The sequence below is a fragment of the Tursiops truncatus genome, chromosome 9, assembly GCF_011762595.2.
Source record: "Tursiops truncatus isolate mTurTru1 chromosome 9, mTurTru1.mat.Y, whole genome shotgun sequence".
NCBI classification, from domain to species: domain Eukaryota; kingdom Metazoa; phylum Chordata; class Mammalia; order Artiodactyla; family Delphinidae; genus Tursiops; species Tursiops truncatus.
This window is the reverse complement of record NC_047042.1, coordinates 76,600,422-76,627,193: the sequence shown is the minus strand read 5'-3', so window position 1 is coordinate 76,627,193 and position 26,772 is coordinate 76,600,422. Positions and strand designations below refer to the sequence as shown.

At 41.1% G+C, this 26,772-nt stretch overlaps 1 protein-coding gene and 1 long non-coding RNA gene across 2 annotated transcripts; one reads left to right on the top strand and one right to left on the bottom strand.

Annotated features, from left to right (window-relative positions):
- Positions 1–81: 81 nt before the first annotated feature.
- WNT16 (Wnt family member 16) lies at positions 82–11,226 on the bottom strand. The gene is made up of 4 exons (XM_019924754.3): positions 10,886–11,226; positions 10,455–10,696; positions 8,358–8,644; positions 82–1,585 (listed from the first exon to the last, which is right to left on the bottom strand). The coding sequence occupies exons 1-4, from the start codon at positions 10,978–10,980 to the stop codon at positions 1,121–1,123; spliced, it is 1,089 nt and encodes a 362-aa protein (XP_019780313.1). The 5' UTR covers positions 10,981–11,226; the 3' UTR covers positions 82–1,120.
- Positions 10,462–25,664, top strand: LOC109548205 (uncharacterized). The gene is made up of 3 exons (XR_002174253.3): positions 10,462–10,596; positions 11,104–11,259; positions 25,193–25,664. It is a non-coding gene; the product is annotated as an uncharacterized lncRNA (long non-coding RNA).
- The last annotated feature ends 1,108 nt before the right edge of the window (positions 25,665–26,772 follow it).

Here is a 26,772-nt window from a genome sequence, read left to right as displayed (position 1 = left end):
CTAACTGCTCAATGAACTTCTTTTTCAATGTATGAAAAAATGTCAAAGTTAATAGTATGAAAGGAAACAGAAGCTAATATTATTTCTGAGATAATTTTATTGCCTTAGCTCTTGGGCTTTGGCAAAAAATATCTTAAGTTTCAATATATATCATATAACTTAAAAACATTATTTACAAAATATAAAAAAATTTAACAAAATACTGTACAAAATACTGTCTTTACACATTTAAAGGGTGCTTTTCCTTACAATGTACGAGAGCCCTTTATATTTCTACTTCTGATTTTCCCACATGCTTTCAGGATCCCTTCCTCCAGTATTTCAGAGCTGAGTTTTTAATAGTGGAAGCTGGTCTATAATGAAAGTGTGAAGCCAAAGATAAAGGTTGCTATATACCTCACTGATACTCTTCTAGATCAATTCTCCTGGTTAAAAGTCACTTAAACTCCAAATCATACATTTTGCTTTTTACATTTTGCTTCTTACATCTTGCTTCTTTTGTTTTGTCACGAAATCTCGCTAACAGACATGTTTTAGGGGGTGTTATATCACTTATGAAGATTCTTTCTTCTGAAATGAATGAAAGTGTTAAGTAGGCACCCACCACTTCTGTTAACCTATCCCAACACCTTCTGTTTCTATGCACCAACACTTAGTATGATTTCTTCATAAAAAATACTCAGAGAATGAGATTCATATTTACTGCTCCTTGCTGCTCTAATAGATGTCTTTTTTAAATGACTAATATTCACCCACCACTATTGAGTTACATAACCGAGTTCCATAGTCAAGGATCTTATCCTGAGTATGGACCAGTTCTCTCGGCATGAAGGCTCTTTCCTGTTCTTTCTTGCTTACGAGACAGTTTATCTTCCTTGCCCTCAATATCTGTTCCCTAAACCACCAACATATGAACTCAAACTTTTTCAGTTTTAGAATCCCAAGAAATCTACATGCCTAGTGTGTGACATTGACATCGATCAGGTAAAGGGACTTCTGAGAGAGCCTCGAGGATCTGGGAATTCTGAGGAGGCAGGTGTCAGGCTCCCCAGCCCAGCACAGTGGGACCCACTCCCGTTGTACGTCTGTCACTGGGGACTCTTGCCCAAGGCTAGAGTGGTTACTTGCAAGTGTGGACATCAGTCATGCTTTCACACCTCCTGCAGCGGACGTAGCAGCACCAGATAAACTTGCACTCGCATCGCTCCACGTGCCTGACCACGTGGGTGTTGTAGCCCCTGCCGCAGCAGAGGAGGTTGCAGCCGTCTGCGCCCTCTGACGTGCGGTTGCACTCTCTGCCTTGGGTCCCTGGGATCCCGAGTTTCTTATCCTCTACACAGTAATTGGGAGACTTATTAATGTAGAGCAGATCATCCTTGTGGATCGGTATTTTCCTCTGATCTTTCTCTCTCCTGTGCATTTTCCTCTTTATTTTGTCTGAGATTTGGACACTGTTTTCATATTTATCCTTCAACAGACGGCCAATCTTTTCAAAAGAAGACATGGTTTTCCAGCATGTTTTCACAGCACAGGAGCCAGAAACTCCGTGACACCGGCAGTCTAATGACATCAACTTGGCGACAGCCTGAAACCAACAGGAATTGAGTGAAACATCGTTCATGAAGTGTTTTACTCAACAACAGAAGCACTACCAGCCTAATCACTTAACTTTCCGGATCTGTTTACTCCTGTATAAAAACGATGGTTATATACTTCAATTAAAATTAAATAAAATAATAATAGTTTTAAAAATACTTCAATTAAATAATAGAAAAATAATAATAATAATTTTTAAAAATAAGGATGATTTTGCACGTAAAGGATCTTTTAGATCGCTCAGAATTCAAATGTTTTGTCCTTCTCTTCACTCTACAGAACAAACCTTTCTGAGTCTAATTTAAAGCTGCAGACCAAGCTAATAACGTTAACAGAGATTAGCTGAGATAACAAAGGGAAGTTACGTTTATTTCTAATCTCTCATTTAATTTTGGGTGTGAGAGGATGTTCATTAGTGCCTCTATGTTCCCGATACCGTTCATTTTAGCACCTTGCTACTCAGAGTGTGGTTCGTGGACCAATAGCGCCAGCATCCCTTGTGAGAAATACAAACTCTCAGGTCCCTCACCAAACCTGTGGAATCAAAATCTGCATTTTAATAAAATCCTCAGGTGACTTGTATGCACACAGAAACAGCTGTGAAACTTTACAAATAACCCCTGAGATTCTTATTTAATTTGTCAAGGTGGGGTCCAGGCAATGACTTCTACAAAGCTGCTCCGATGATTCTAAGGGCATCCAAGGATGAGAGCTACTGAACTGACAGTTCTCAGGTTTGATCACTGCAAACGTCAGTTATATTCACAGGGGTTTGGGGGGATATGCTATCCCCTGGTCACAGAACACATGAGAAATCCTGACTAATCAACTTAAGTTGGTCAAAAGAAGGGGTTGGAGAGTGCAGTGGCTCCCAGCCAATTCTTCCCCTCTTCTGGAAAATTAATTCAAAACATACGTCCTATTCTTGATGTATCAGTAGCACCCTCCTAACATAGAATAGGTATAATATTTATATGATTTTTCAATTCCAAGTGCTGAGTTATTCTGTTCAGACAGAGGAATTCAATGAGATGACATACATGGGTTAGAGTCCATTGCCTGACACACATTAAGGTCAAAATAAATACCCCCTGTCCCTGACGAAGAAGGTACGGTAAGAGTTGAGATAAAATTTCAAATGGGGCTAACCGTGCACAAACAATACAGAGATTCCTAAAATAAAAGTTTATAGTTCTAATTTCTTACATACCGGCCAGTCAGCATAACTTCCTTCAATCCCCAGAGGATGGCAGAGCAGATTAATAAATCGTCAGGACTAACTGGAGAGTCGACATTCTGTCAACAGGCTGGGTAAAATAAAAAATGGGTCTAGCCATTCGATAACTTGGAAATTATGTGTGTAATCTCGCCAAATAAAGGAAAAACCCCACCGCTTAAATTCCACTTACAGTTCTTATCAAAACTATAAAATGACAGGGGTTTCTACTTTGTTATTTTGTACCACAGTTGACATTGACATGTTTGTGGAATGTTACATTTCCTAACAAATTAACTAAAGTTTCTGAACTATCTAATGAGACAGAGTATTTCAAACAATTTGTTATATTTGCAGCCTTGAATGAGAGCATATGGTATTGATTTGTGTAATATTCAATACTTTTTATTAGTGTTTAAAATAATAAACCGAACAACATTTAAACACTGTCTTTTATAGGATACGACACATATGCTTGTTTTGAACTCATGAAACTAAGAAGCGAGTAGATATGTCTATTTCTTATTATCTCAGGTAAAATTTACCTTTCAATTGAGAACAATTTGGCACACAAGCTTATTTGGTTCAATTTATGGCATTTGATATTCACAAAGCCTTCAATTTTTAAAAAGTCTCCAGGCAAATAAATGTTCAAATTAATGCGATCTGCCTACTTTTGTTCAGATTTTAAGTGCCCAAAGGATATGAGAAAAAGAGAGCTCAATCAATGCCAGGTAACAGCAAAACAAATTGTCCAAAGAAAGCCCAAAATCTAAGAATGTAAGTTTATGTGTTTAAACCTGATCAACGCTCGTTACAGTCATCACTTAGTGATTTAGAGCTGCCTCTCGCTCAGATTCTTGACTGAGGAGCTGCCTTTTCCTTTTATTAACCAGTTCAGACATTACCTATGGTGTTGCCAATTTGCAAAGCATGGAGGACAGAATAGATGCTCACCAAATACTCATTGAATGGTTAGTCTAGCTCACTTGAACAGTTTTAACGCATCCTCTGTTGGTAATCTGAATCAAGAGGAAGTAATAAAGACCACTTTCTTCAACAAAAGAGTCACTGCCAGGAAGTCAGTGATATTGGGAGACCCTGATCTGGCTGGGTTTTCCTCCAATTCCTCAGCCCACAACAGTGTTAGGACACAAGAGTGACACACTACTGCACAGGTGTGAAGGATAAGAGGGAAGACTGATCTTGAATCCAGGGATACCACCTGCTGAATTTGTAACCGAATTTTGGGGAGAGTTTCCTGCCATAGAAAACTAGAAACTTTTAAATACGTGGAGTTAACTAAACTTTCTAGAGATATTTTTAAGGAATTTAATTCTGTTATCTTTCAATTCCATTACCTTTTTGTCTTTAACGATAAGTATAAGAAAAGAAATAGTATTTTTATTATATATGTGAATACTATTCATATTGATATTCTAGGATAGAAAGACAAAGAACTTGACATGCAATTTAAATGATTATACCCTTGTAAGACTGCAAGGAAGAAACTTGGACAAATAGGGATAAAATAAAGCAATGCAACCACCACTAGGAGAATGTGATGAAATGCAGAGTTCAAGGGCAGATAACATGTACACACACACACACACACACACACACACACACACACACACAGAATTTAACTCTCAGAGCACATTTTCATAAATTATTTTACTTGATTTAGTTTTATAGGAAGAAATGCCTTGCATATAGTAGGTAGTTCATGAACATGTACTTGCTTATTATTCCAATTTGACAGAAAAATAAATAGCCTGGTTGAGACACTTGTCTTCCATAGGATAGATGGTAATATATGATATAAAGTCTTTATATGCAGCAGGATAATTTTGGTAGAACAGAGAAAAATGAAAGTGGAAAGTACAAATATATTTAAGAAAATTGCATGAACACTCCAAAAATATATACTCTGGAGCTTTTCAGCTAGGATTCTTAATTGATGTCAAATAGCCATTCTGAGATACAGTGATACATAGTGATTTTCTAACAGGAGAAGTAAGAGAATAGCAAGCGAATGAGTTGTGTGTGGTTATGAGAAAATTCCTTTCTCTACTTCGCTGAGTTGTTAAGGTTTATAACGATATTAACAGAGGAATGTTTTGTTAACTATTGCAAACAGATGTGCACATTTTGGTGGAATATTTTTAAACTATGGGAGAGCAATTGGGAGCATAGCATCTAATCTACTGGGCTCCCTATGTTAAGTTTTGGTTTGATAAATTTCTGATGAAGTGAAATAGGAAAGATGTATCATTAACACTTAATGTAAAACTAGAAACTGTTTGAGAAGTGGTCTAAGGAGTTAGTTTTGACTCAGAGGTAACACAGCCGGAGGTGATTTTTTTTCGGTAGGTTGCTTTATCCAAGCTTTACAGAAATGACTAAAAAAAAAAAAAACAACTGTTACGGAACATTTTGTGACATTTCATTTGTCAACTATCAGATGATCTGTTTAAGTTTTTATGAAAACGGTGACATAAATTGGATGGTTAATTGTAGTATTCCTATTTCTCTGACCCATTTTGTCCCTTTCAGTCCAAAAATATATATGAACCTGCTGAAAAGCAAAACACTTGTGTGTTGTTCAAGCACTTGTAAATATTCTTGAAACAGGTTAATGAAATTTGGGGGTGGGGCCCATGCCACTTTTTTGAGTTACTCATCATAAAACAAATTATGGGGTAGGGAAACTTAAAAGTTTATGAGGTAGACATGGGAAGAATGGAAATATTTTAAGCACACAAAAAGAAATACCCATAAATATTCCAAGTCACATTATTCTCAGAAGTTCTGCCCCTGGAAGACATCACATCGTTCTGTTAGACAATCACCATTCGGCAACATTATTCTTGGAGTCATAACTTTAGGAATGGTGTCAGAAACCAAGTGGGGATTAGAGTATTTAAGGTCAGCGGTTAGAAAATCATCTACTCTGCTCACAGCACTACTAAGCACCAGTACCCACATTTCTCTGAACGCTTTCCTACGTTTTGAGTTTGGAATTTTGAGATGAGGAAAATCAACTCAGTTGAATGCAGACCTTGACCCTTACTCAGAAGGATATACCTATTAGATTAAACTCCTAATTGCCAATATTGAAAATGTAGTTTTTTGTTCTTCCACGTTAGGTAATATCTTGGAAACCTGGTTGATTTTTGTTGTTGTTCCGGTGCTGGTGGTGGTGTTGGCTTTTTTCTTGTTTTTTTTTTGACCACCAATGGAAAGAAAAATATTAAAATGTTTTGAATTGTAATAGTTCATGAGAAAAGACCAACAAAAACATCAGTGTAGTGCCCTCAAAATATCCAGGTAATATTTTGTAATATTTAAAGATTCCATCAAGACCAATGTGGAAAAAAAAAAAGATTCAGTAGAGAAAACTGAAATTTACACAAAATGTGTATATACCTAAAGGCTGAATTTTTTAGGCATAATTAGAATAATAGGGAAAACCTCAATAAAGTGAGGACATTGTTTTATTGCCAATAAACAGTGGATTAAAATTGATGCTGAATAGTTGTAATTTTTTTAAAAAAATCAGAATATAAATAGATCAAAGTTAATAGTTATAGAGGCAAATATTGCTACCTAATTTGAAAAAAAGCCACATAAAATGGAATAAAACTAAATAGCTGTCTAATATTGCTAATAAAAATACATTTTAGAATACTTTAGGACTTTTCATAAGTCTGGAGATAACTTTATTCAAAAGAATGAATTATAACATGAGTTTGAAGTTTTGTTTTCTGATTAAATTTTTTTAGTCTCTACCAAATTATTTAAAGAATGACTAAAGAAGATTTAAGGTCTAAGGTGATACTAAATATTCATTCCATTGTTTTCTTGTTTTTAAAATGTATTAATTTGACTTGATGTTTTTCTCTAGAGTTTTAAAGAACAAATGTTAATTACCTTTAACCTCTTTTATATTAATATGTTAGAAATAAAAAAATTCTTTTATTGGATATTATTTAAATTGAAGCAAAAACTCATTCATTTAATTTTTTTTAAATGTAAAACTTTATCAAGAAGAGACCTGTGCATAACTATGGTGTTAGCAGGAGTTACTTTAGTGAGATAAATTAACTTAAAATTTCAAAACAAAAAAATGAAAAGCTTACATAGCTATTTACTGACTTTCCTATTTTCGAATCTTCCATTTTGAATCAATATTCAAATAGAACTGAATAGTCAAATTTGAATTTGAAGTGTTATGGTGATATATTTATTGAGTTTTCGGTTTTTGTATTTTAAACCAAAGTGGTTAAGTAAAGAAAACTGGCTGAAACTTGCAACTATTCCAAGAGAGTTCCATTTATTCACTTTCCAAAAATGTAAAACAAATACAGCATATACTTTAAATATTCCTAAGAGATACCGCAACTCATTTTAATTTATTGCAGGAGAATGTGGCAGATTGCAATGACTACTTTGGGACCTTTACAGGTTATTGAATATTTACAATAATATAGGATATGTGGTGATATTCCCATCCTGAAAAGATTATTACAAAATAGAAAATCTATATACCTAAGAGAGGTTTTGACTGTTTTTGGAAAGTCACTATGAATTACCAAGTAATTCAACTATGTTGTAGAACTCAAAGCTTATTGTGTCAATATTCATTAAGGGAAATACATAAAAGTTAAATTAAGCTACAAATTTACACCATTTTAAGAAAATTTAGCATTAAAATATTCATAAAAGAGGTTAATTAGATGTGATTCTTCAAATTTCCCTCTCCCTAGATCTTTAATATATCTATATTTTTAAATATCAAAATATTTAATATATCTATAGTTGCGTTACATTTATCTGTATTTTTCAGTTTTTACAGTGAATCTACATTGCTTTATAATAACATAACTACTTCCCTTAAATAAATTTTGTTTTACGAAAAATATTACTTGAGTTGTGTATTCTCTAATGTATTCAAGAATGTTTTGCTAGAGAAAGTAAGGACAGAACTGATAACTTCTTTAGATGTCATTGTCTACTAAAATAAAGATTTAAAAATATAATGAAAATTCAAATTTGAAAAAATGAAATTTGATTCAGTCCTGTTAGAAAGGCAGATACTGTAAGTCTTATTCTGGCTCTGCAACTAACCATCTAAGAGGGTGGAATAAAATGACCCAACAGGCACTTGTACTTCTGTTATTTTATAATTGGTGTTTTAGGTATACGAACTATACAATCACAAATATATTGTATAATAAGATTCAACTCACATCAGATGGAAACTTAAACTAAATCAATATGGTCAGTACAGGCTCATGAAAGAATATATATATATATATATATATATATATATATACTTGCTGTTATACATATATAATAAACATATAATTTTACATACACACACACACACACACACACACACACACACACACATACATACATATATATTCTTAGACTGCAAGCATTTGGTTTTTAAACCATTTGGTCAGATTGATCCAGAAGTGTAATCCTAGTGTTATTTACCTAAAGGCACTGGATTTCTATTCCATTTTGTAATACATACCTGCCTTCCAGCTTCATTGTTATGAAGGTTCATTGCTAACAGTACTTTGCTTTCTTTTCCCGTGGTGTTTCTGATGGGGAAATCTAGGAACTTTCTGCTGAACCACATGCCATACTGGACATCATCAGAGCAGCCCCCCCAGTGCCAGCCTTCACTTGCTGAGCCGCCGTTCTGCAAGGTGGTGTCACAGGAACACTCGGTCATGTTGCCTGCACTGCATGACCTGGTCACAGAATGCACCAGGCCTGCAGCCATCACAGCATAAATAAATGCTGTTTCCTTGGTGCCTAGAATAAAACATAAGTTGCTAAATGAATGAGTCATACCGTTCTCTGTTTATGTTCATAACAAAGTCTTCTACTTATCTTCTTATCAGGGAAGCAACTTTTCAATGGATGCTTTAATGAGTAGATATTTAAGAAAGGACAATTTCATATTGTTCTCAGCTTTTAAAACAGCAACATTAATTTTCAGTATGATTTTCCTATATTGTATATCATAAATTGTCCTCATACCTTAATATCATCTGTTTATTTTTAAAATTTGAAATGTATGTCAGCATCCAGCTCAACACTTAACAGACAATAAAAATTCTATAAATAACACGTTGAATTTAAAATCCCTCGTATGAATACGTAAATAGTGATACAATGCCCAAAGGAGTCCCACTTACCCTTCTCGTTAAATTTAAAATGTGTTATCAGAAAACACAAGCTGAAAATTTTGGTATGACTTTTGTTGTGTAAAAAATACACGTCAGAATGCAAATTAAAATTAAGCAAAGACCAAAGCAATTAGGAGATAAATGTTGCAGTTTCATTTCACATCAAAGACTGATTTTTTAAGGATATCCTGAAAAACGATATTAATGTGAAAGTTAAATATTATATAAATATTCTTATATACAGTATTATATCGACTTACAGTATTAAAGGCAGTTAAGATAATTGAAATGTCATCAGCAAAAAAAAAAAAAAAGAATTGTTATGGAAAACAATTGAATGTTGAATATGGATATCACACACCTGCAATAGGTTTTGAGCTAAAATCTTTGAAAATTAAAGTCCCATTAAAACAGTAATAAAATGGACTAGAAGGGACTCAGCAGGCGACTTTTTCCCCCCCTTTGGAGATGTTTAGATTGGAGTAGAAACGTTATCACGTCGTTGTCCAATAAACCCTTTCAACAGCTGATGCCTCTACATTTCAGCAACTGTGAAGAACACATCCTCTTCTTTTTTTTCTGCAGGGAGTCAGGGCCCTTTCGGAAGGGTGTGCCGGCCAAAGCGCAGCGGGGCAAAAGCGATGCTTTGGCGGCGGTGAGTGTTGGGACCCGGCGGGGAAGGGTCAAAGGTGGAGGGGGAACCGAAATGAGTGTGGAAAACAACTAAGAATCTTTCAGCGCCCAGGGCCTGAAATCCTTTGAATCTGCTGATACCTCTGTACCTTTATCCTTACCAAGTCACTGCTAGGCCGGTGGAAGTGGAACTTCGTGTTACTGCAGCTTCCCGCGCCGCGGCTGTGCGCAGAGGAGGGAAAAGATAGAAGGAAAGGAATAGAGGGGAGAACTAAAGTAGTGCTCGAGCTAGCCTCACGTGGGGCTGCCCGGGACAGTCCCTTTAAAATCGCCATTATTCCGTCTTCCGGGTGCTGTAAGGAGCCAACCAGCTTGGGGCTTCGCTGCAATTAGCCAGGGCTCGGTGCGCAGCGGAGCTGCTTTTAAATCAAAGCAGATGCGGCAGCGGCATTCCCCGTAGCCGACATCATGTTTCTCCAGCTGGTCATCCACGTAGGGGGGCGCTACGGGGTCCGAGGGGTCGGCGGGGTGGAGTGTCAGCTTTTCCCCAACTCCGGCCGGGCGCCGCGGGGAAGGAGGAAGAGCTACAGCTCCACGCGCCCCGCTCGGGACCTCGGGTGTCACCCCGTCCAGGACAGCACCTGCACCCGGGTCTGGCTTCAGTCGCCCCCAGTTTCATTGCACTAAAGGACCTCTCTGGGGATTTAGGGAGCGACGGGACCACGCAAGCACTCTTTATTTACAAGAATTGGAGGACCTGCCCTCCGTCCCGCGCCAGCTGCGAGCGTCCCGGGACTCACCGCTGCTCAGCTCGTAGCCAAAGAGAGGGCTGGTGTCAGGCGGGGCGGCGGCGGCCGCCAGGCAGTTCCATCTCTCGTATCTGAACTGGCTCCTGCACTCCTGAATGCCCAGACGGGCGCCCTCGCAGATGCTCGGCAGCAGGTACGGTTTCCTCTTGCACAGCTCCTTCTGGCGGCTGTTCAGCGGCAAGCTGGCGCAGCCCAGCTTCTCCGGAACCCCAAAGGAGGCGATGCCCAACCACCTGTAAGACACGGCCGCCCCTAGCGTCAGCCGCTGCCCTGCTCTCCTCCCAATCCCAGATGTTTACCCGAAATTTAGGTCGCCCGCCCTAGGGTCCCGCCTCTCCTCTCCAGCCTCAGCTGAAAGTTCCCTGAGGCTGGGCATCCCTTTTGCCACAAACCCCGTGCGCCCCTGCTGCCCCCATACTCACATCCAGTTTCCTTGGGCTCCGCAGGGGAACAGCGTGAGCAGGGCTGCCCACAGCGCGCACAGGCGGGACAGTCCCAGGAGCGCTGCTCTGTCCATGGCCCCCGCATGGAGTCTCCCAGGCCCAGCCACTCCTCTTCGACCCTCCCCAGCCAGAGGCCCACCAGGACAGAGGTCAGTTCCCCAGCACCAAGTTGTCCCTCGCCTCCTTTCTCCCTGCAGACAACGTAAAAAGGCCAGCCGTAGTAGGGGCTCTCAGCAGCCTTCTCCTCGCGAGCTGGGAGCAGCGTGAGGAAGTTGGGAAAGTAGCTTGGGGCACTCCTCCCGAGACGAGTTGAAGATGTGCCGGAGATGCGGGAGCGTCCCTCGCATTCCAAGGTGAGAAACTTCTGTTGATGTAGCTCTGTCTCCATCGCCCCCGGCCTCTCCTCCCATCTCCTCCCCCTGGCCGCACCTGGAGCCTGATTGGCCCAGCAGCGGCCCCTCATCTCATCATCCCGGGTCCTCAGGCTCTCATTGGCTGAGAGCAGGCTCCGCGGGGGGCGCTCGGGCCCGCTGTTCCCCGACAGCGGGTCCAGATCCTGTGCTCCTGACCTTTCCTCCTGTCACAGTTTCCTGAGAGCGGGTCTCTGCGGGAGGGGTATTGATTCAACCCGAAGACTGATAGGGGAGCTTCTGTCTTAACAACCCTGGGTGAAGGTGTGGGTTGAATGGGCGATGTTTGAGTTCCACCCAGCCCAGTCTCATTTGGATTAATTACCCTCTGGGTGGAGTGGATGGAAAAATCTCACTGCCCCCGTTTCTTTCCTCTCCTTCACCTCACAGGAGAATAATCTTTTTGAGTCAGAGTTGCTACCAAAAAATTGACCTTTCAACATCCTGCTTGAGGTCTCAACGTTTCAGGAGACTTTAGAGAATGAGTAAAATACTTGTCAAGCTTGAGATCGATCATCGTCTGTGCAGGCATTTACTTTTATCGAAAGGGAAGATTCCAGCCTAGCATCGAATCTACCATATTTAAATTGTGTTAGGTGATTTCGTTTTACGATTTTGCTTATTTTCCGTAGTCTTTGAGGGCACTGTCAGAAGATGGAGGGCACAGAGAGAATGCGAGTGAGAGCTGTCTGGAGAGCTCTAGAAAGATGAGGGCTGTGTTCTTTCCCTTCTCTCCAATGCACACTATGTCTCTGTTGGAGACTTTGGACAGGGCTACACATTGAAGACAAATTTTAAAAGCTTACTTATGAAACACCTACTGTGTGTCCACTATTGTGAGAATTTATGAAGATCCCTTCCCTTAAAGGCACAGCCTTTCTGGCCTTGTCTCCAGCCATGGAGACAAGTCTGAAACAAAATAATTTGAGATTATCAGTAAAGGAAAGTATAGAATCCAGCAAGTTACTCTCTGGAGCCAAAGAGTTCGGAAGCAGGAGAATGTTCTGGTGCCTGGAAGTTTAGAGAGTTTAGTTAACCAGTGTTTTCCAGGTTAGAAGATCTCTGGGGAGAACTCTGAATTCAGGCGGCACATGCGTAGCTGCGGTATCAGAAAACCCTGTCTCAACTAGTTGGTGACAGGAAATGTTTATGAGGGGCATCACCTGCTCCTCAGAGGACTTCTGAAATGTTAGTAAACTCTCAGGGTATACCACCTTAGTGGGTTCCAAAATCTAGACTTACTCAAATTAAAGATTTACTTTATTAGCTTTATCCTCAAATAAATGATTTTATTTGCTGCATGTCTCCTATATCAGCCCAGAGCAATAAAAGCTCACTGAAATTCCCATCCTGTCCCATTCATTTTTTTTATCCAACAAATATTTATTGAGTGAACGCTATGTACCAGGTCCTAAAGCCACATTGTAATTTTTAGAGAGTCAAGTTGATGATAGGGTGTAGTTACTGATCCAGAAATATTTTGGCTAATGGCTAGTGGCCTCTCTGAAAATCAGAGGCTTCATCCAAGCTCACTTTATTCTGTGAGCCTCTCCATGAGGGATAGTGGAGAATTCCCTGCTGAACTCCTGCCATGGGGCCCAGTACACGAGATCCTGGTTTTGAGCACAATTTACTGAACAGATTAACAACGTGGTGAGGAACATCCCGAGCAGATATCTAAGTGGCCCAAATGGTGAAACTAGAGAAGAGGCTTCCTCTGCAGGGGTATTGGGGAAGAACTGGGGGAGTGGAGAACACGAATACTTTAGGTTGATTTTTCGAGCCAACGATGGTAGATGTTTTAAGGATGTTGCTGGACTTTTTTCCTTTAGGAAGATATACTGAGCCTCTGTTATGGGTTAAAAAGTGGGGATAGCACTGAGTTAGATGGTAGTGGAGTTTATAGCCCAGTTGGCAATCACAGCCAGAGCAATGAATGCATTGGGGAAGTACTGTGCGCTGGGAACACACACTGTAGGATTACTTAATCTAGTTTGGGAGTGGGGTCACTTGAATGTTGCCTTTGTTGTTAGTCTAGGGATCAAACACTGTCCAGGCATCCAAATAAACCTTTAGAGGGGCACTCACAGTACTCTTAGAGTCTAAGACCACTGGGTCAACTAGTTTCAAATCCAAGGCACAGTTTCAGGGCCTGAGTGGTCCTGCATCTTTTCTGTGTGGTCTAGGGCCTTAGGGGTCATTCTGTTCATATCTCTAAAGCAAAGGAGACTTACTTCCAGGAGATGGTCCAGCTGAAGAATTAAGCTTCTTATTCAACAAGCAGACATTTGAGTGCCTTTTTGTGTCATGCACTGAGAGCCTACATGCCCCCTGTGTTTTCTCTCTTACTCTCTGTCTCTCTCTTCTCTCTCCATGCAAAGATTCAAACCCCTCAAATTGGTGCTCAGTTTATAGATAAAGAAATGAATTTGGAGACACTAAGAAACTTGCTCAAGGCCACTCAGCTAGAAGATAGTAGAGTCAAAAATCGATCTTATTTTAGAGGTCTTGTTTTTCCTACCACAACATACTGCTGCAGAACTTGATTAAAAAGCACTGCTTTTTTTTTTTTTTTTCCTTTTTTTGACCAAATCCCAGGTATCTGGTCTCAAGGTCTAAATTCCTCTTCTGTGTCCCCTGGATCTTCATATCACAGTTCACAGATCTCTCCATCAAAAGAGATGTTCTGTTCTGTGAACATAAACAAAAACCCACAATGGGTGGGTGGGTCTCCTGAAGAGGTCTCCCTGAAGTCGGGTCTCTCAGAGGCAGATGGCGGTCTGCGTGGATGCCCTTCCATTCCACCTCCACCCCCACCCCCCACCCCCACTTTGCTGTCTGGTTTTTGTGGACTGGGAGGCATAGTGGAAAGAGCACTGGGCTGAGTTGAGTGATTGGGTTTCCAGTTAGCAGGTTATAATCTTGGGCAATCAATTTCACTTTTGATCCTCAGTCTTCTCACCTGTAAAATGCTCAAAAGCTCTTTCGGATCTGAATCTCTTACTGGAGTTTCCACAGGGCTGGAGGGAGGGAGGCGGTAGGCATGGTGTGTACATGGCTGTGGTGGGGTGGAGAGACTGCATTTGCTAGTGAATTTGCACTCCTAGGAGGAGGAAGCCTAGCGACTGGGTTTGTCTACCTGAGAGAGGGGCCCCAGTTCTTAGGGTGGCACAGGCTAGAGTTTTCTGGCCCCCATTTTGTATCTTCTGTTCCACTTTTCCTTGTGGATTTTAATTAAAATGAATTATTTTCTTTGCAGAAATATCTTAAGGTGGTCGAATTTTAAAATGTATTATAATCCTGTCAGGTCACATGAAACTTTATTTAGAAGATAAAAGAAGTTACAGATATTTTCTTTGTCCTGGAATATGAAGGTGAGGGGCTCCTTCAGAATCTAATTTATATCTCTTATTAATTTGAAGTGGTTCATCTCTACTCCCGTTAGTGGGGGTTATGCTCTCTATTTAAAGTTGAACAATAAAGTAAATGATGGGTCAAATCCAAACATATATGCAACTACACATTTCAAATTGTTCATTTCTTTGGCAGCAAGAAGGAATCTCATTTCCTATTTATTATTTGTGATTTTGTAATTCAGAGAGAGAACAAAATATTAACTGTCTGATAGAACATAACCTCGTGCTTACTGTCTTATGCAGGCTTTCTAAAAAATGTTGTAAAGATCATACCACTAATTGTTCAAAATGGGAGCTGAACTTATATCATCTCATGATCTGAGCCCAGCTACCTAAAATTTGATTAATGCTGTTAAGCAAAGCACAGTGTAACTCCAAGTTTGTACAGATTACTGAAGCATCTGTAGCTTCTTGATCTGGCGAGAAGGGTACATGAATTTGTTTTCCTAGCAACGGTAAGGTGTTTTGAGCTACATTCTGGAAAAGGGGATTTAGGAGGGAGAGCCAGAGGAAATATTCATTTCACTCAAAGAAGCTCTTCAGAGAGACTGCATCTCTGACCATGGTCCTCTCTGACCAACTGGGCCAGTTGAACCAAGATAAGTAGCTGGCCAGCAATAAATCCCACCTCCCATCCGGGACAATTGTAGATTATTAGCTGTAGAACCCAGGAGAGGCTGTGCCTGCTGGTAGTTTTCTCTCAGTCCCTGGGAAACTCAGCAAAAAGTCTGCCTGCACAGATATGCCTTGGACTCTGTCTCTGGCAGTCCATCAGAGGACGAGACTTCTAAGGGCCCTGTTGTAAGAATTTCTGCTGCAGATCACAGAGACTTATGTACTGGAAACTGATACCAGAAGCACCCCAGCTGGTCTTAACTCTCATGATGGAACAGAAGACCAGAGGTGACTTTTTACATAACTGGGTCCTCATCCATTCTATTTTAAATTCCACCTGGATGCTACCAGTGTGGGACAGAGCACAGGCTTGTGACCACTGGCTCTCAGGAGGGGGCAGAGAATGGTATTCTGGATGTCCTGTTGTCCTTTGGTGGCCTGAAAAGCCCGACTTGGAGCAGCAGAGGAGACACCAGTGACAGAACTAGGAGAAGGGACAGGAGTTGGAGAAGGATGCTGTCTTGCTTTGTAAATGTTCACAACTATGAAAGTAAAAAAAATTGTTTTTGTTGTTTACTTGTCCTAGAAATTAAGATTGAAGAAGACTCAATAAGTGTTAATAGAACATGGCTTATCTCTAGTGGTTATTTGCACTGATTATGCAATCTTTTCGGAATGAGGGACTATAAGTAAAATCCTTGACAAACAAGAGTGGTCACTATTTGTCAAAACTGAAATGCATGGAGAATGTTGAATCTCTCCATACCCCTTTTCAAAACATTTTTTTCTGAATTCTGTATAACAAAACAACTGAATTAATGAATTATTATTGAGTTTAAAAAATTATCAAGAAAACTTCAAAAATCTGGACTTTCATATTTTTAGGAGTACTATTTATGGAGAGATCACTGGGATGTCTATAATGGAAAAAACCAAATTTTCTCTCTTTTTTTTTTTTTTTGCGATACGTGGGCCTCTCACTGTTGTGGCCTCTCCCGGTGCGGAGCACAGGCTCCAGACGCACAGGCTCAGCGGCCACGGCTCACGGGCCCAGCCGCTCCGCGGCATGTGGGATCTTCCCGGACCGGGGCACGAACCCATGTCCCCTGCATCGGCAGGTGGACTCTCAACCACTGCGCCACCAGGGAAGCCCTTTTTTTCCTTTTTACTAAAATCAAGCAATCTCAAACTTTAAGGGAGAAAATTTGGAGGGAAGTCATTTAGAAAGAATCAACGGTGTCTATCTTATTCTAACTGTTGGTCTGCATAATTACATTTAATTGTTGTGATATAATTCTGCATTCAACAAAATGCCAGTCAAAACTCAGCAAATGCTGAAACTGCCTTTGTATTCGAGGCTGTTGTCCATACGTCTGACCATTGGCTACTGTCCTCATCATGGGTGGGCAGCATGTTGAAGTGAGGTTTGTTAAGTCTGGTCAAGAGACAGTTACCATTTGGTGTTTACTCCATCTTCACACCAGATGAATCACATTTAAATTTAACTTTAAATGTGAATCACATTTAAATTTAACTTTAAATGTGAATTAAATTAACTTTAATTAAAATGTGAATTTTAAAATGTGAAATTTAAACAAAATATTAAATTTAAAATGTGAATTTTAAATTTAAAACAAGACCAAAATTTTAACAATTTTAACCTAAATTTTAACCTAATTTTAACCTAATTAACCTAATTTTTAACAATTGTTAAAATTTTAACAATTTTAAATTTAAAACAAGACCAAAATTTTAAATTTAAAATTAAAACAAGACCAAAATTTAAATTAAAACAAGATCAAAATTTAAAATTTAAAAACAAGACCAAAATATTAAATTTAAAATGTGAAATTTAAAATGTGAACTTTAATTAAAATGTAAATTAAATTAACTTTAATTAAAATTAACTTTAAATGTGAATCACATTTAAATTTAACTTTAATTTTTTCACTTTCCCCACTGAAACCTTGAATGATTTTTTATTTACCCCTCCCTATGTTGTAAACCCTTTGGTTTGACTTGTAAAAATCCTTCATTCAGGATTTCTCCATAGCTGTCATTTTTTATTAAATTCACTCTCTTTCCTTATGGTCATTCTCCCTAGGCAGCCCAATGTCTTTCTTCCCTTTTCCACAAGCAGGGCTTGCATGTTACTATTTCGGTTTCTTGAGAAACCCTGCCTCCATACCTAGAATTTTTTCTTTCTTTTTTACTTACCCAAGCCTGCCTACCCATTCTTTAGGTCACACTTCTTCAGGAAGTCTTACACAGTTAATCATATTAACACCACTCTCTGCCTAACTTCTACTTCATCTGAGGTACATATCAGATGATGTATCGCTTAATTTACTTTTGCTTTCTGGTGGTTTAACATGCCTTCACTGTAAGTCACCAATTACATTATAAACCTCTTCAAATCAAAGAATATGAGGAATTCTTTTGCACGCCCCCCCCCAATGCCTACAACAAGGCTGAGTGGGTAGTAGGTGTTCAATATTGGTTGTGTGGTTGTCGTTCTAACAGACAAGGCATCTCTCATAACACTGGAATGAACGAAGCATAAAGTCGAGAGCCGTCAGCATTGACATCATCTACTAATTTGCCACTTTTCAACTGGAAGTTCGCCATGACTTGTACCTAGTACGTTGCATAGTATGGGCCACATGGTCTGCACAATTTCCAAGGGGACCATCAGACGGCTGGGTCTAGAGTATTCGCAGCTTCGGTTTTTGCTAGTGTTCAAATCAGTAAATACACTGATACTCTTAAATCTTTCTGACAAATCTGTAGCCATGCCACGTGCTCTTTCCAGGTACGTCTGTTGAGCTCTGCTAATAACTCAAACGCTTACTTGAAGTTGCCTCCAGAGAGTGCTTTCATTTGAGTCAGCAAGTGCTCAGAGCCCAGGAGATTTACGAGGGTTCAGAGACATAAACATGAACGGCGTTGAAGGTGTGAGGTGTGTTCCAACTGTAGCCCCCTCACCTTCTGTTAGTGATTACAGGAAGGGAGGCATCAATACAGAAACAGCTGACTTGAGGGCTCTCAAGTTCGCAATCTGATGAAGTCTTCTGGTGCCAGACCAACTTTGGGGGTTGTCACATAGCTTAGTGAAACGGCTTCCAAAATGGGCTGAAAACCACAATATTGATATACTGGGCCACGTGCCAGAACAGAGCCTGAGTCCAGCCGACTGGGTAAAAGATTTCAGTTGCTACCTCAGCACCAGCGTATTGTCTGCAGTCCCCAGGGCACACTCACAAAACCAGCACCAGACAAATACAGTGGAGCCACTTTTTCATGCTGTTTTGGGGAGAGAACTAATATTTGCCTTATAGGTTAACCGCGTTGTGGCAGGCTTCGGCTGAAAGGAGTTTTCCTTCAGGGACTGATTTGGCCTTCAGCATATCTTAATCTTATAGTGATTGTTGGCAGTCCAGGGCGGGGTTCAGTGCTGGAATCTTCCCCTTGATACTCCCCTCCCCTCCCTGTCCCAGGGGTTCTGATGAATAAAGCATGCAGACGGAAAACTGAACCAGTTTGAGCAAAGTATCAGGTTTATTAAGTGTAAGGCTTCCTAGTCGAGCTAGATTATGCAAAGTGAAGTTTTCTATTCCTTCCCGCTGAATTGAAGACAGCAAGGCTGATCCAATAGATCCACCCAGTCTCACGCTGAAAAACTGGACCTGAGAAAGGAGGCTGGCAGGAGGCCACAGGAAGTGGAGAGGACAGCTCACTCTACCCGAGGATGTCCAGGCCTATGAAGAGGGCAGGTGGGGCCATCTTGCTTTGGAGGTACCCACTGGTGACAGGGACCCATTGACTGGCCACTCTTTCTCTGCAGGGGAGGAGTAACCAATGAGGTGGGAAATAGGGTACAGATTTCCTCACCATAGAAGAAAGAAATGAGGGTACAGAAATGTTGAAGGATGTCCTTACTTCCTTGGGCAGACAGCAAGGTATCAGTCTGCTACCTACTGTAAAATGTAGCATGGCAAGCCCTCAAGGTAGATGGGCAGGCAGATGAAGAACCTCTTACGGAAGCTATTGGCAGGATAACTATGACACAGAGGCTGTGGACTGTGTTCTGAGAAAAGACAAGCTATGCAGTGATAATTAGTATCAGTGTAGGGAGTGGTGAGTAGAGGACACATCAATACCTGTTGCAGCACTAGCCCCCTGTGCCCTTGGAAGCTCTGGTAAGATACAGATTAACCCAGAGGAGCAGAGGGATGATTTCAGCAAAAATCATAGCGTCCCTGAATAATGTCATCCTCCTCTACTTATTTAACCTCAGAACACATTATTTGGTTTATTTTTCTGCTTGTGGTTTCCTTTGGTAACAGTGAAATTAATTCATGGTCCCTCACACATTGTCATCTCAGGCAAGTGGCCCAGAAGCATGTTGGGTGGTCCAGAGTAATCGATATAAGGATAGACAGGTGAATGAGGAGAAGTCACAAAATAGGTAATCAACAGGAGGCTTAACGTCAGCAGGCTAAATTTGAGAAACATGTTGTAATATTGATGTATATAGATGTTCATTAAAACGCTGAAGAAATATTTTGATTCATTCATATGCACAATTATTGGTTGATAAGTTGCATAAATGTTCAGACCAGACAAAACATGTTAGAGCTCCTTGTGATTGCATACAAAGAAATATGCTATATGTTTTCAAGATAACTTAAACCATTTGATAACACTTTTGATGGAGGGTTATTTTTGTTAATCGCTTGCTTTAAGGTGTGTCTTCACTTGGCCCTCGAAAACGAACAAAAGAGTTGAAAGTCATAAATATATTTCACAGCTGGAGAAGACAGAAGAACCTCTCAGAAGGAATAAACTCAGGCAGCATTGTCTATCTTTCTGACTTAGTTTTATTCAGTAGGCTCTTGGAATCTTTCTTTCTTGGAATCTTTCTGTGCCTTTTTTCCTTATATTTAAATTATACCTACCATTCAGTAATCTAATCAAAGGAGTACACCAGGGCTTCCCTAGTGGCGCAGTGGTTGGGAGTCCGACTGCCAATGCAGGGGACACGGGTTCGTGCCCCGGTCACGGAGGATTCCACGTGCCGCGGAGCGGCTGGGCCTGTGGGCCATGGCCGCTGCGCCTGCGCGTCCCGAGCCTGTGCTCCGCAACGGCAGAGGCCACAACAGTGAGAGGCCTGCATACCGCAAAAAAAAAAAGGAGTACACCAGTGAATCAATGGAACTTTGCAAAACAACTTAAATAAAACGATTCTTCTACTAAAATTCTCACAATATCACAGGTATTGAAAAATCATCTGTATGACATAATTAAACAATTAGCTAAGCCTTGTAATGAAAAACAGCAGTTTCCTACTCGCCACTCCCTGTACACCCTCCCTAGAAGTACTAACTTCCGGCTCTCTTAGCTGAATTCTTTTGGTATTTTGCTCTAACCTGTTAAACATCATACTTATACTGTTACTTTTATTTTTTAATAAATTTAGTTATTTATTTATTTTTGGCTGCGTTGGGTCTTCCTTGCTGCCCGTGGGCTTTCTCTAGCTGCAGTGAGCGGGGGCTGCTCTTTGTTGCGGTGCGCGGGCTTCTCATTGCGGTGGCTTCTCTTGTTGCGGAGCATGAGCTCTAGGCTCGCGGGCTCAGTAGTTGTGGCTCGCGGGCTCTAGAGCGCAGGCTCAGTAGTTGTGGCGCACGGGCTTAGTTGCTCCGCGGCATGTGGTATCTTCCTGGACCAGGGGTCGAACCCGTGTCCCCTGCGTTGGCAGGCGGATTCTTAACCTCTGCACCACCAGGGAAGCCCTATACTGTTACTTCTCAATTTTGAAAATATTAGGCTTTATCTGTGACTTTCCACTCAGGAATTTGAGGAATTGCTCTGCTTCACTCCTCCCCCCAGCATGTATTTTTGTAGCCTTTATATTCTCAATATATTTATCTCAAAATTGTCGTTAGGTCAGCAGTCAGTTTTTATATTGTAAGACACATAATGGGTAATCCAGGTGGGCCCCAAACCCAATGACAAGAGTCCTTATGAGAGACGGCAAAGGAGAAGACAGATAAAGGGAAAAAGGAGGAGGCGGTAGGAAGACTGAGGAGCAATGCCCCAGGGAATGTTTGGAGCCACCAGAAGCTGGAAGAGGCAAGGAAGTATTCTCCCCTAGAGCCTGCAGTGGGACTGTAGCCCTACTGACATCTTTTTTTCAGATTTCTGGCCTTCAAAACTGTGAGAGAATAAAGTTCTCCTGTTTTTAAGCCACTCTGTTTGTGGTATTTTGTTATAACAGCTCTGAAAAAGCAATACAGTTGTCGACATATTTGGGGGGCCATTCTTCTGTCTAACACAGTGGTTGAGAGTCCGCCTGCCGATGCAGGGGACACGGGTTCGTGCCCCGGTCGGGGAAGATCCCACATGTTGCGGAGCGGCTGGGCCCGTGAGCCATGCCCGCTGGGCCTGCATGTCCGGAGACTGTGCTCCGCAATGGGAAAGGCCACAACAGTGAGAGGCCTGAGCACCGCAAAAAAAAAAAAAAAAAAGTGCAATGGCAAAAAAAAGCACAATTTTTCATTGTTTTGGGCAGTGGAAACCAGCACATGAAAAGCTAGAGGAGGAACAAATGTGATTCTAATTGGGTCTTCTGACTTAGCTGAACTGATAAAATGCAAAACAACGGTAGGTTATGGGAAGAGCCCAATCAGGCCATTTTTGAAACCTTCACCTCTCCAGGTGAAAAATTTGAATTCCTTTAGCAGTTCTGCAGAGGTACTGTATTCCAAGTCCGTTGCTCAAGAGTAAACGATTTTAAATGTCAGTTGTCAGAAGTGAACTTGGCACACAGCATGGCACTTGGGCACAGTGGCCCATTGGCAGCCAATGCCCCTTGTTTCTCAAGCTCCCCTTTCTCTCAGAGGGATCTTCTTTGCAACTGGGTTCCCTTCAAAATCATGCCCCATTCCTTGTATTTACTCAGTACATTGACTTTAGCCAGCTACTGGGAGAAAAATAATGTAATTTAATTCACTCCTACTTGAAATGTCTAACAGCCCCAATGTTCCAAGGATATTAGCATCTTAAGAGACCCTGAAGGTTAATGTAAGTGATTTCACTAATTGAAAGGATTTCCAACAGAAGAATCTAGTAAAATAAAGAATTGTGGACACAGCGGGGAGCCATCTGGTAACAAAGCAAGGAAGCTTTCCCTTTGCCCTAAATTCCAGTCGCAGCCCTTTTTACACCTCCCATATTTAAAAGGCATATATAATGCCACTGGCAAAATTAAATTGCTGAAGAATGTATCTGCCATCTAGTTTTAGAAAAAAAAATGCAGACAATTAGTTAATCCACGGTTGCAAAAAATTATGGAATTGGTGAGTGTAAAAGATGCAAGTACCTATTTGAAACTCACCAGAAACAGATGTCTACCTATGCTTTCCAGTGAAAATGTGATCCCTCTACCCATAGCGCTTTCAATTCCATAATTAGATTCAGTTGCATTGTTAAAGTACTGTTAACATTAACTTGTATCTCATATACACGAGACTGGGAATACACATATGTTAACTTGAACCAGCTGTTTGCAAAATTACTACAATATGGCCAGTACTTCTTTTAACCATTATGTCCTTCCATTCAAACATGATTTGCATCTGTAAGCACTTATTATGTATAAAATTAAAGGGAGATTTATGACATAAAAATGATAAATTTTGATGCTACATTAATATTGCAGTTGACAATAGTACGGTAGAAAAAGAAAGTTAATAGAAAGATTTCTACAGATCAGAAGCCGTGCCTCACTGGTATGCACGCCTGAAGGAGCATCTTCCCACAAACCCCGGGGTCAGGTTAGCAGGCAGCTGTGGATGGGGCCATCTCTACAGCCTCTCTCCTGTCTCCTCTGTTCTTGGGAATGGCAGAATCCTTGAGATACATTATGTGACGCTCCTCGCTTCTTCCAACAGCCCCATTTCTGGACAGATGATTTCTGAAATTCTACAGCTAAAAATGTCTGACTGTGTCCTCTCTGAAAACCTCAGTACCGATTATTCATTAAACCTGGGCATGACTTCAGCAAACCCTCTCCAGTTTTGACAGGGCGGGGCAGAAAGAGCATCAGTGAGTGCTGACATGAGCAGTGACTTGGTCCAGCGAAGAGGAGGCAGGGGCACCTCAGACCTGCGTGGGCTGCAAAACTTAGGGCCCGGCATCCGGCGTCAGCAGCTCCCTGAGCGCCCAGCAGCCTCCCCGGAGCCCAGGCAGGCAGCTCCCATGTGTGGCTCATACCTCCCCCAGCTACCTCTTCCGTGCCTCACCTCGGTCCAAGGGGCCCCATGGGAACAAACAAACAATTGGCACCTGCTAAAAAGGGCTTAGGAAGCGATAATGCTATTTCTAAAGCTTTGTCAAAGCCTCTAGGACGAGCTCTCTTTTGAGCACAACGTCTAGCTCCAGAAAATGCTAGAGTTGGTTAGTGCATTTATTTTTTCATGGTAGAAAAATTCATTGAATGTCTTTTCTGTGCTAAGCAATTTATTTCTAAACTGAGAATGCAAAGATTAAAATACTAAGTGAAAGAAGCCAGCTGCAGAAGACCACATATTGTATGACTCCATTTATAGGAAATATTCAGGGCAAGTTGATCTATAGGAACAGAAAGCAGACCAGTGGTCGCCTAAGGTTGGGGTGGAAAAGGGGAAGGGTGGAGAGCGACTGCTGTATTTGTTTTAGGGGGACAAAAATGTCCTAAAGTTAGATTATGGTGATGGTTGCAAACGTGTAAATACACTAAAAACCATTGAATTGTACACTTGAAATGAGGGAATTTTATGGTATGTAAACTGTATCTCAATAAAACAGTTAAAAATAAATAGTAAATAAGCACAACCAAACAAAAAACTCAGTTCCTTCCTTGTGGATTTGATATTCCAGTGGGTACAAATTATGAAACAGACAAAGAAAGATAAAGCTTGGGATGGGGGGAAGCAGAGAGCGCTGAGGAAGCACAAAGAAAGGTCACTTTGACCCGTATTTGGGGAATCAGAGGACGATTCCTAGAGGAGATGGCATCTGAGCTGAGAGGCAGTAGACAGAGGAAGGAGCATGAGAGAAAAATAGATGCTGAGCTCCGACACTGTGTTAGGAAGTATATGATAGAAACTTGCATAAGAGTCAATCCCAGTGGCTAGTGGGAAGCTCCTGCATAGCACAAGGAGATCAGCTCGGTGCTTTGTGACCACCTAGAGGGGTGGGATAGGGAGGGTTCGAGGGAGGGAGACACAAGAGGGAGGGGATATGGGGTTATATGTATATGTACAGCTGATTGACTTTGTTATAAAGCAGAAACTAACACACCATTGTAAAGCAATTATACTCCAATAAAGATGTTAACAACAACAAAAAAGAGTCAATACCAGGCCTTGAGGGGCTCAGGTTAGTGGGGGGTTGCGGGATGGTGAATAAAAATTGGGGAGTTTAGATAATTATTAGATAATGTGGTAGTGCAATGGCAGAGTTGGATATAGGGACTGCGGAAGTAACAAAAAGGGGGACAAATTCCACGGGGGGAGGCAGTTCCCTTTTAACCTAATGAGCTGTACCACTGTGATCTTGCCAAGTGCCTTGCATGCAACGGTGCCCTCGCCACAGCTTACAGGATTCAGTTAAGCCGCCCTCTCATTCCTCATCCACTTCAGCGTTTGCCGGCGGGAAAGCCCGGTGAGAGAGATCAGAGCCCCTCCGGAGAGCTGGGAGGGGGAGAGGAGGGCGGGGGCGAGGGGGCGGAGCTCATCACTGCATCCCCGACTAAGAGCAATTACTCCCAGAAAGCCCTAATGATCCATTTTTATTTTCAACAGGGCACAGAGCTGCCCCGGCCTCTTTCCTTCTCCAAGTTCTCTTTATCATCTTAGTGGAGTCCAGCTTTTCCTAACATCATCTCAAGCTGATGGTTTCTGGCAGTTGGGTCGCTTGTCACCTCCCAGAGAGAAGCATCTGCCGGACCCCGCCCTCGCACGCCCCTCCAGGCTCTGCCTGGCAGAGACCTCCAGCTACATTCCCCGCGTGTCCAGACGAGCACCTGGCTGAGCCCTCCAGAGATGGAGAACCTGTTATTCTAAAGGCTTTCCACAGCGTTATAAATCAAAATTAAGAGGAATGTTTCAAAGAAACTAATACAATGGCTAAAAGATGATTTGGTACCTCTTGACCATCTATTTTGTTTTGTGTGTATGTGTATGTACACAAAGAAACACATATTTACACAAGTGGGTGTATATGTATTTTTTTTCTCAGTATGAACTTTTGTTTAAAATAATCCAGAATCCATTTCTGAATCCCTTATTTGACACACACCCTCTGCCCAGACACAGACCAGAGAAGGCTTGGTTTTGGCCTCCAAGTTCGTGCTTTCATGTCTGCAGAGGCAGGATAACAAGTCCATGCTCAGTGGTGAAGGGAAGGCATTTATTTGCACTGTAATTGATAACAATTTACTGAAGATGCTGCCCAGGGGGGCTGCCATTGGGAGAGAAATCGACTTGCAGCGACTCAGTACTTCAAACGCTTATGATGACCCCAGGAAACAGAAAAATACCACTTAGGCCGCTCACCCACTTGAGACTGCCCATCCTTCTGGGAAATAGAAATCTGAGATACAATGTCTGTATCAGCCTCATCTCAGAATCCATAAATAATTCATGGAAGATTTCCATTTATTTATAGGGTAGGTGGCCAAGAGAGTTCCGGTGTTTACCAATAACATGGCCCTGGAAACTCCATCCTATTGAAATGATTCCTGTTCTTGGCAGGAATAACTTGTGCTAAGGTTGTATCCACACCCTTTAAAAACATGCCATTGATTTTGCATAACTAATGTGAACATTGAAATGGGGACTTTTTAGAGACAAGTATGAACAGAGACCAGGTTTTCCCCGGGGGGTATGCACATGTGGTGGAAACTGGTGAACCCAAATCTGTGTCATTTGATGACTAAACTCATTTTAGGCTACAAAGGCATTGTTTCAATTTCCCCCTGTGTGATTCTTAATTCAGACCAAATTTTATCTTATAAGTAGAAGAAGTAGCTGAAAATAATTTCATGCCCTGCCTATGACATAGGCACCGAGTTTTAACAAAAGGCTCATAAACTCTTTTTATGATACTGTAAAACTGGAGAGCTCATGACTGTTAAAACATAAGCTTCATGTTACATGTAACTAAGGCAAGGAGGAGAGAGTAAAAATGTAAGTTTTAAAATGTATCTTGTATTACATATTAAATGCATGCGGAAAATACTGCACACATGTTCAGTTTCAAAGGCAAAGCTGAGGACAAGCAGTAGGGTGAATGATCCCATGGGCGAAAAAAAAATGAAGTGAGGAATGGATTGCTGTTCCAAGTTCTCCAGAGGATATGCTATGTTGGTGGTTAGAGGTCA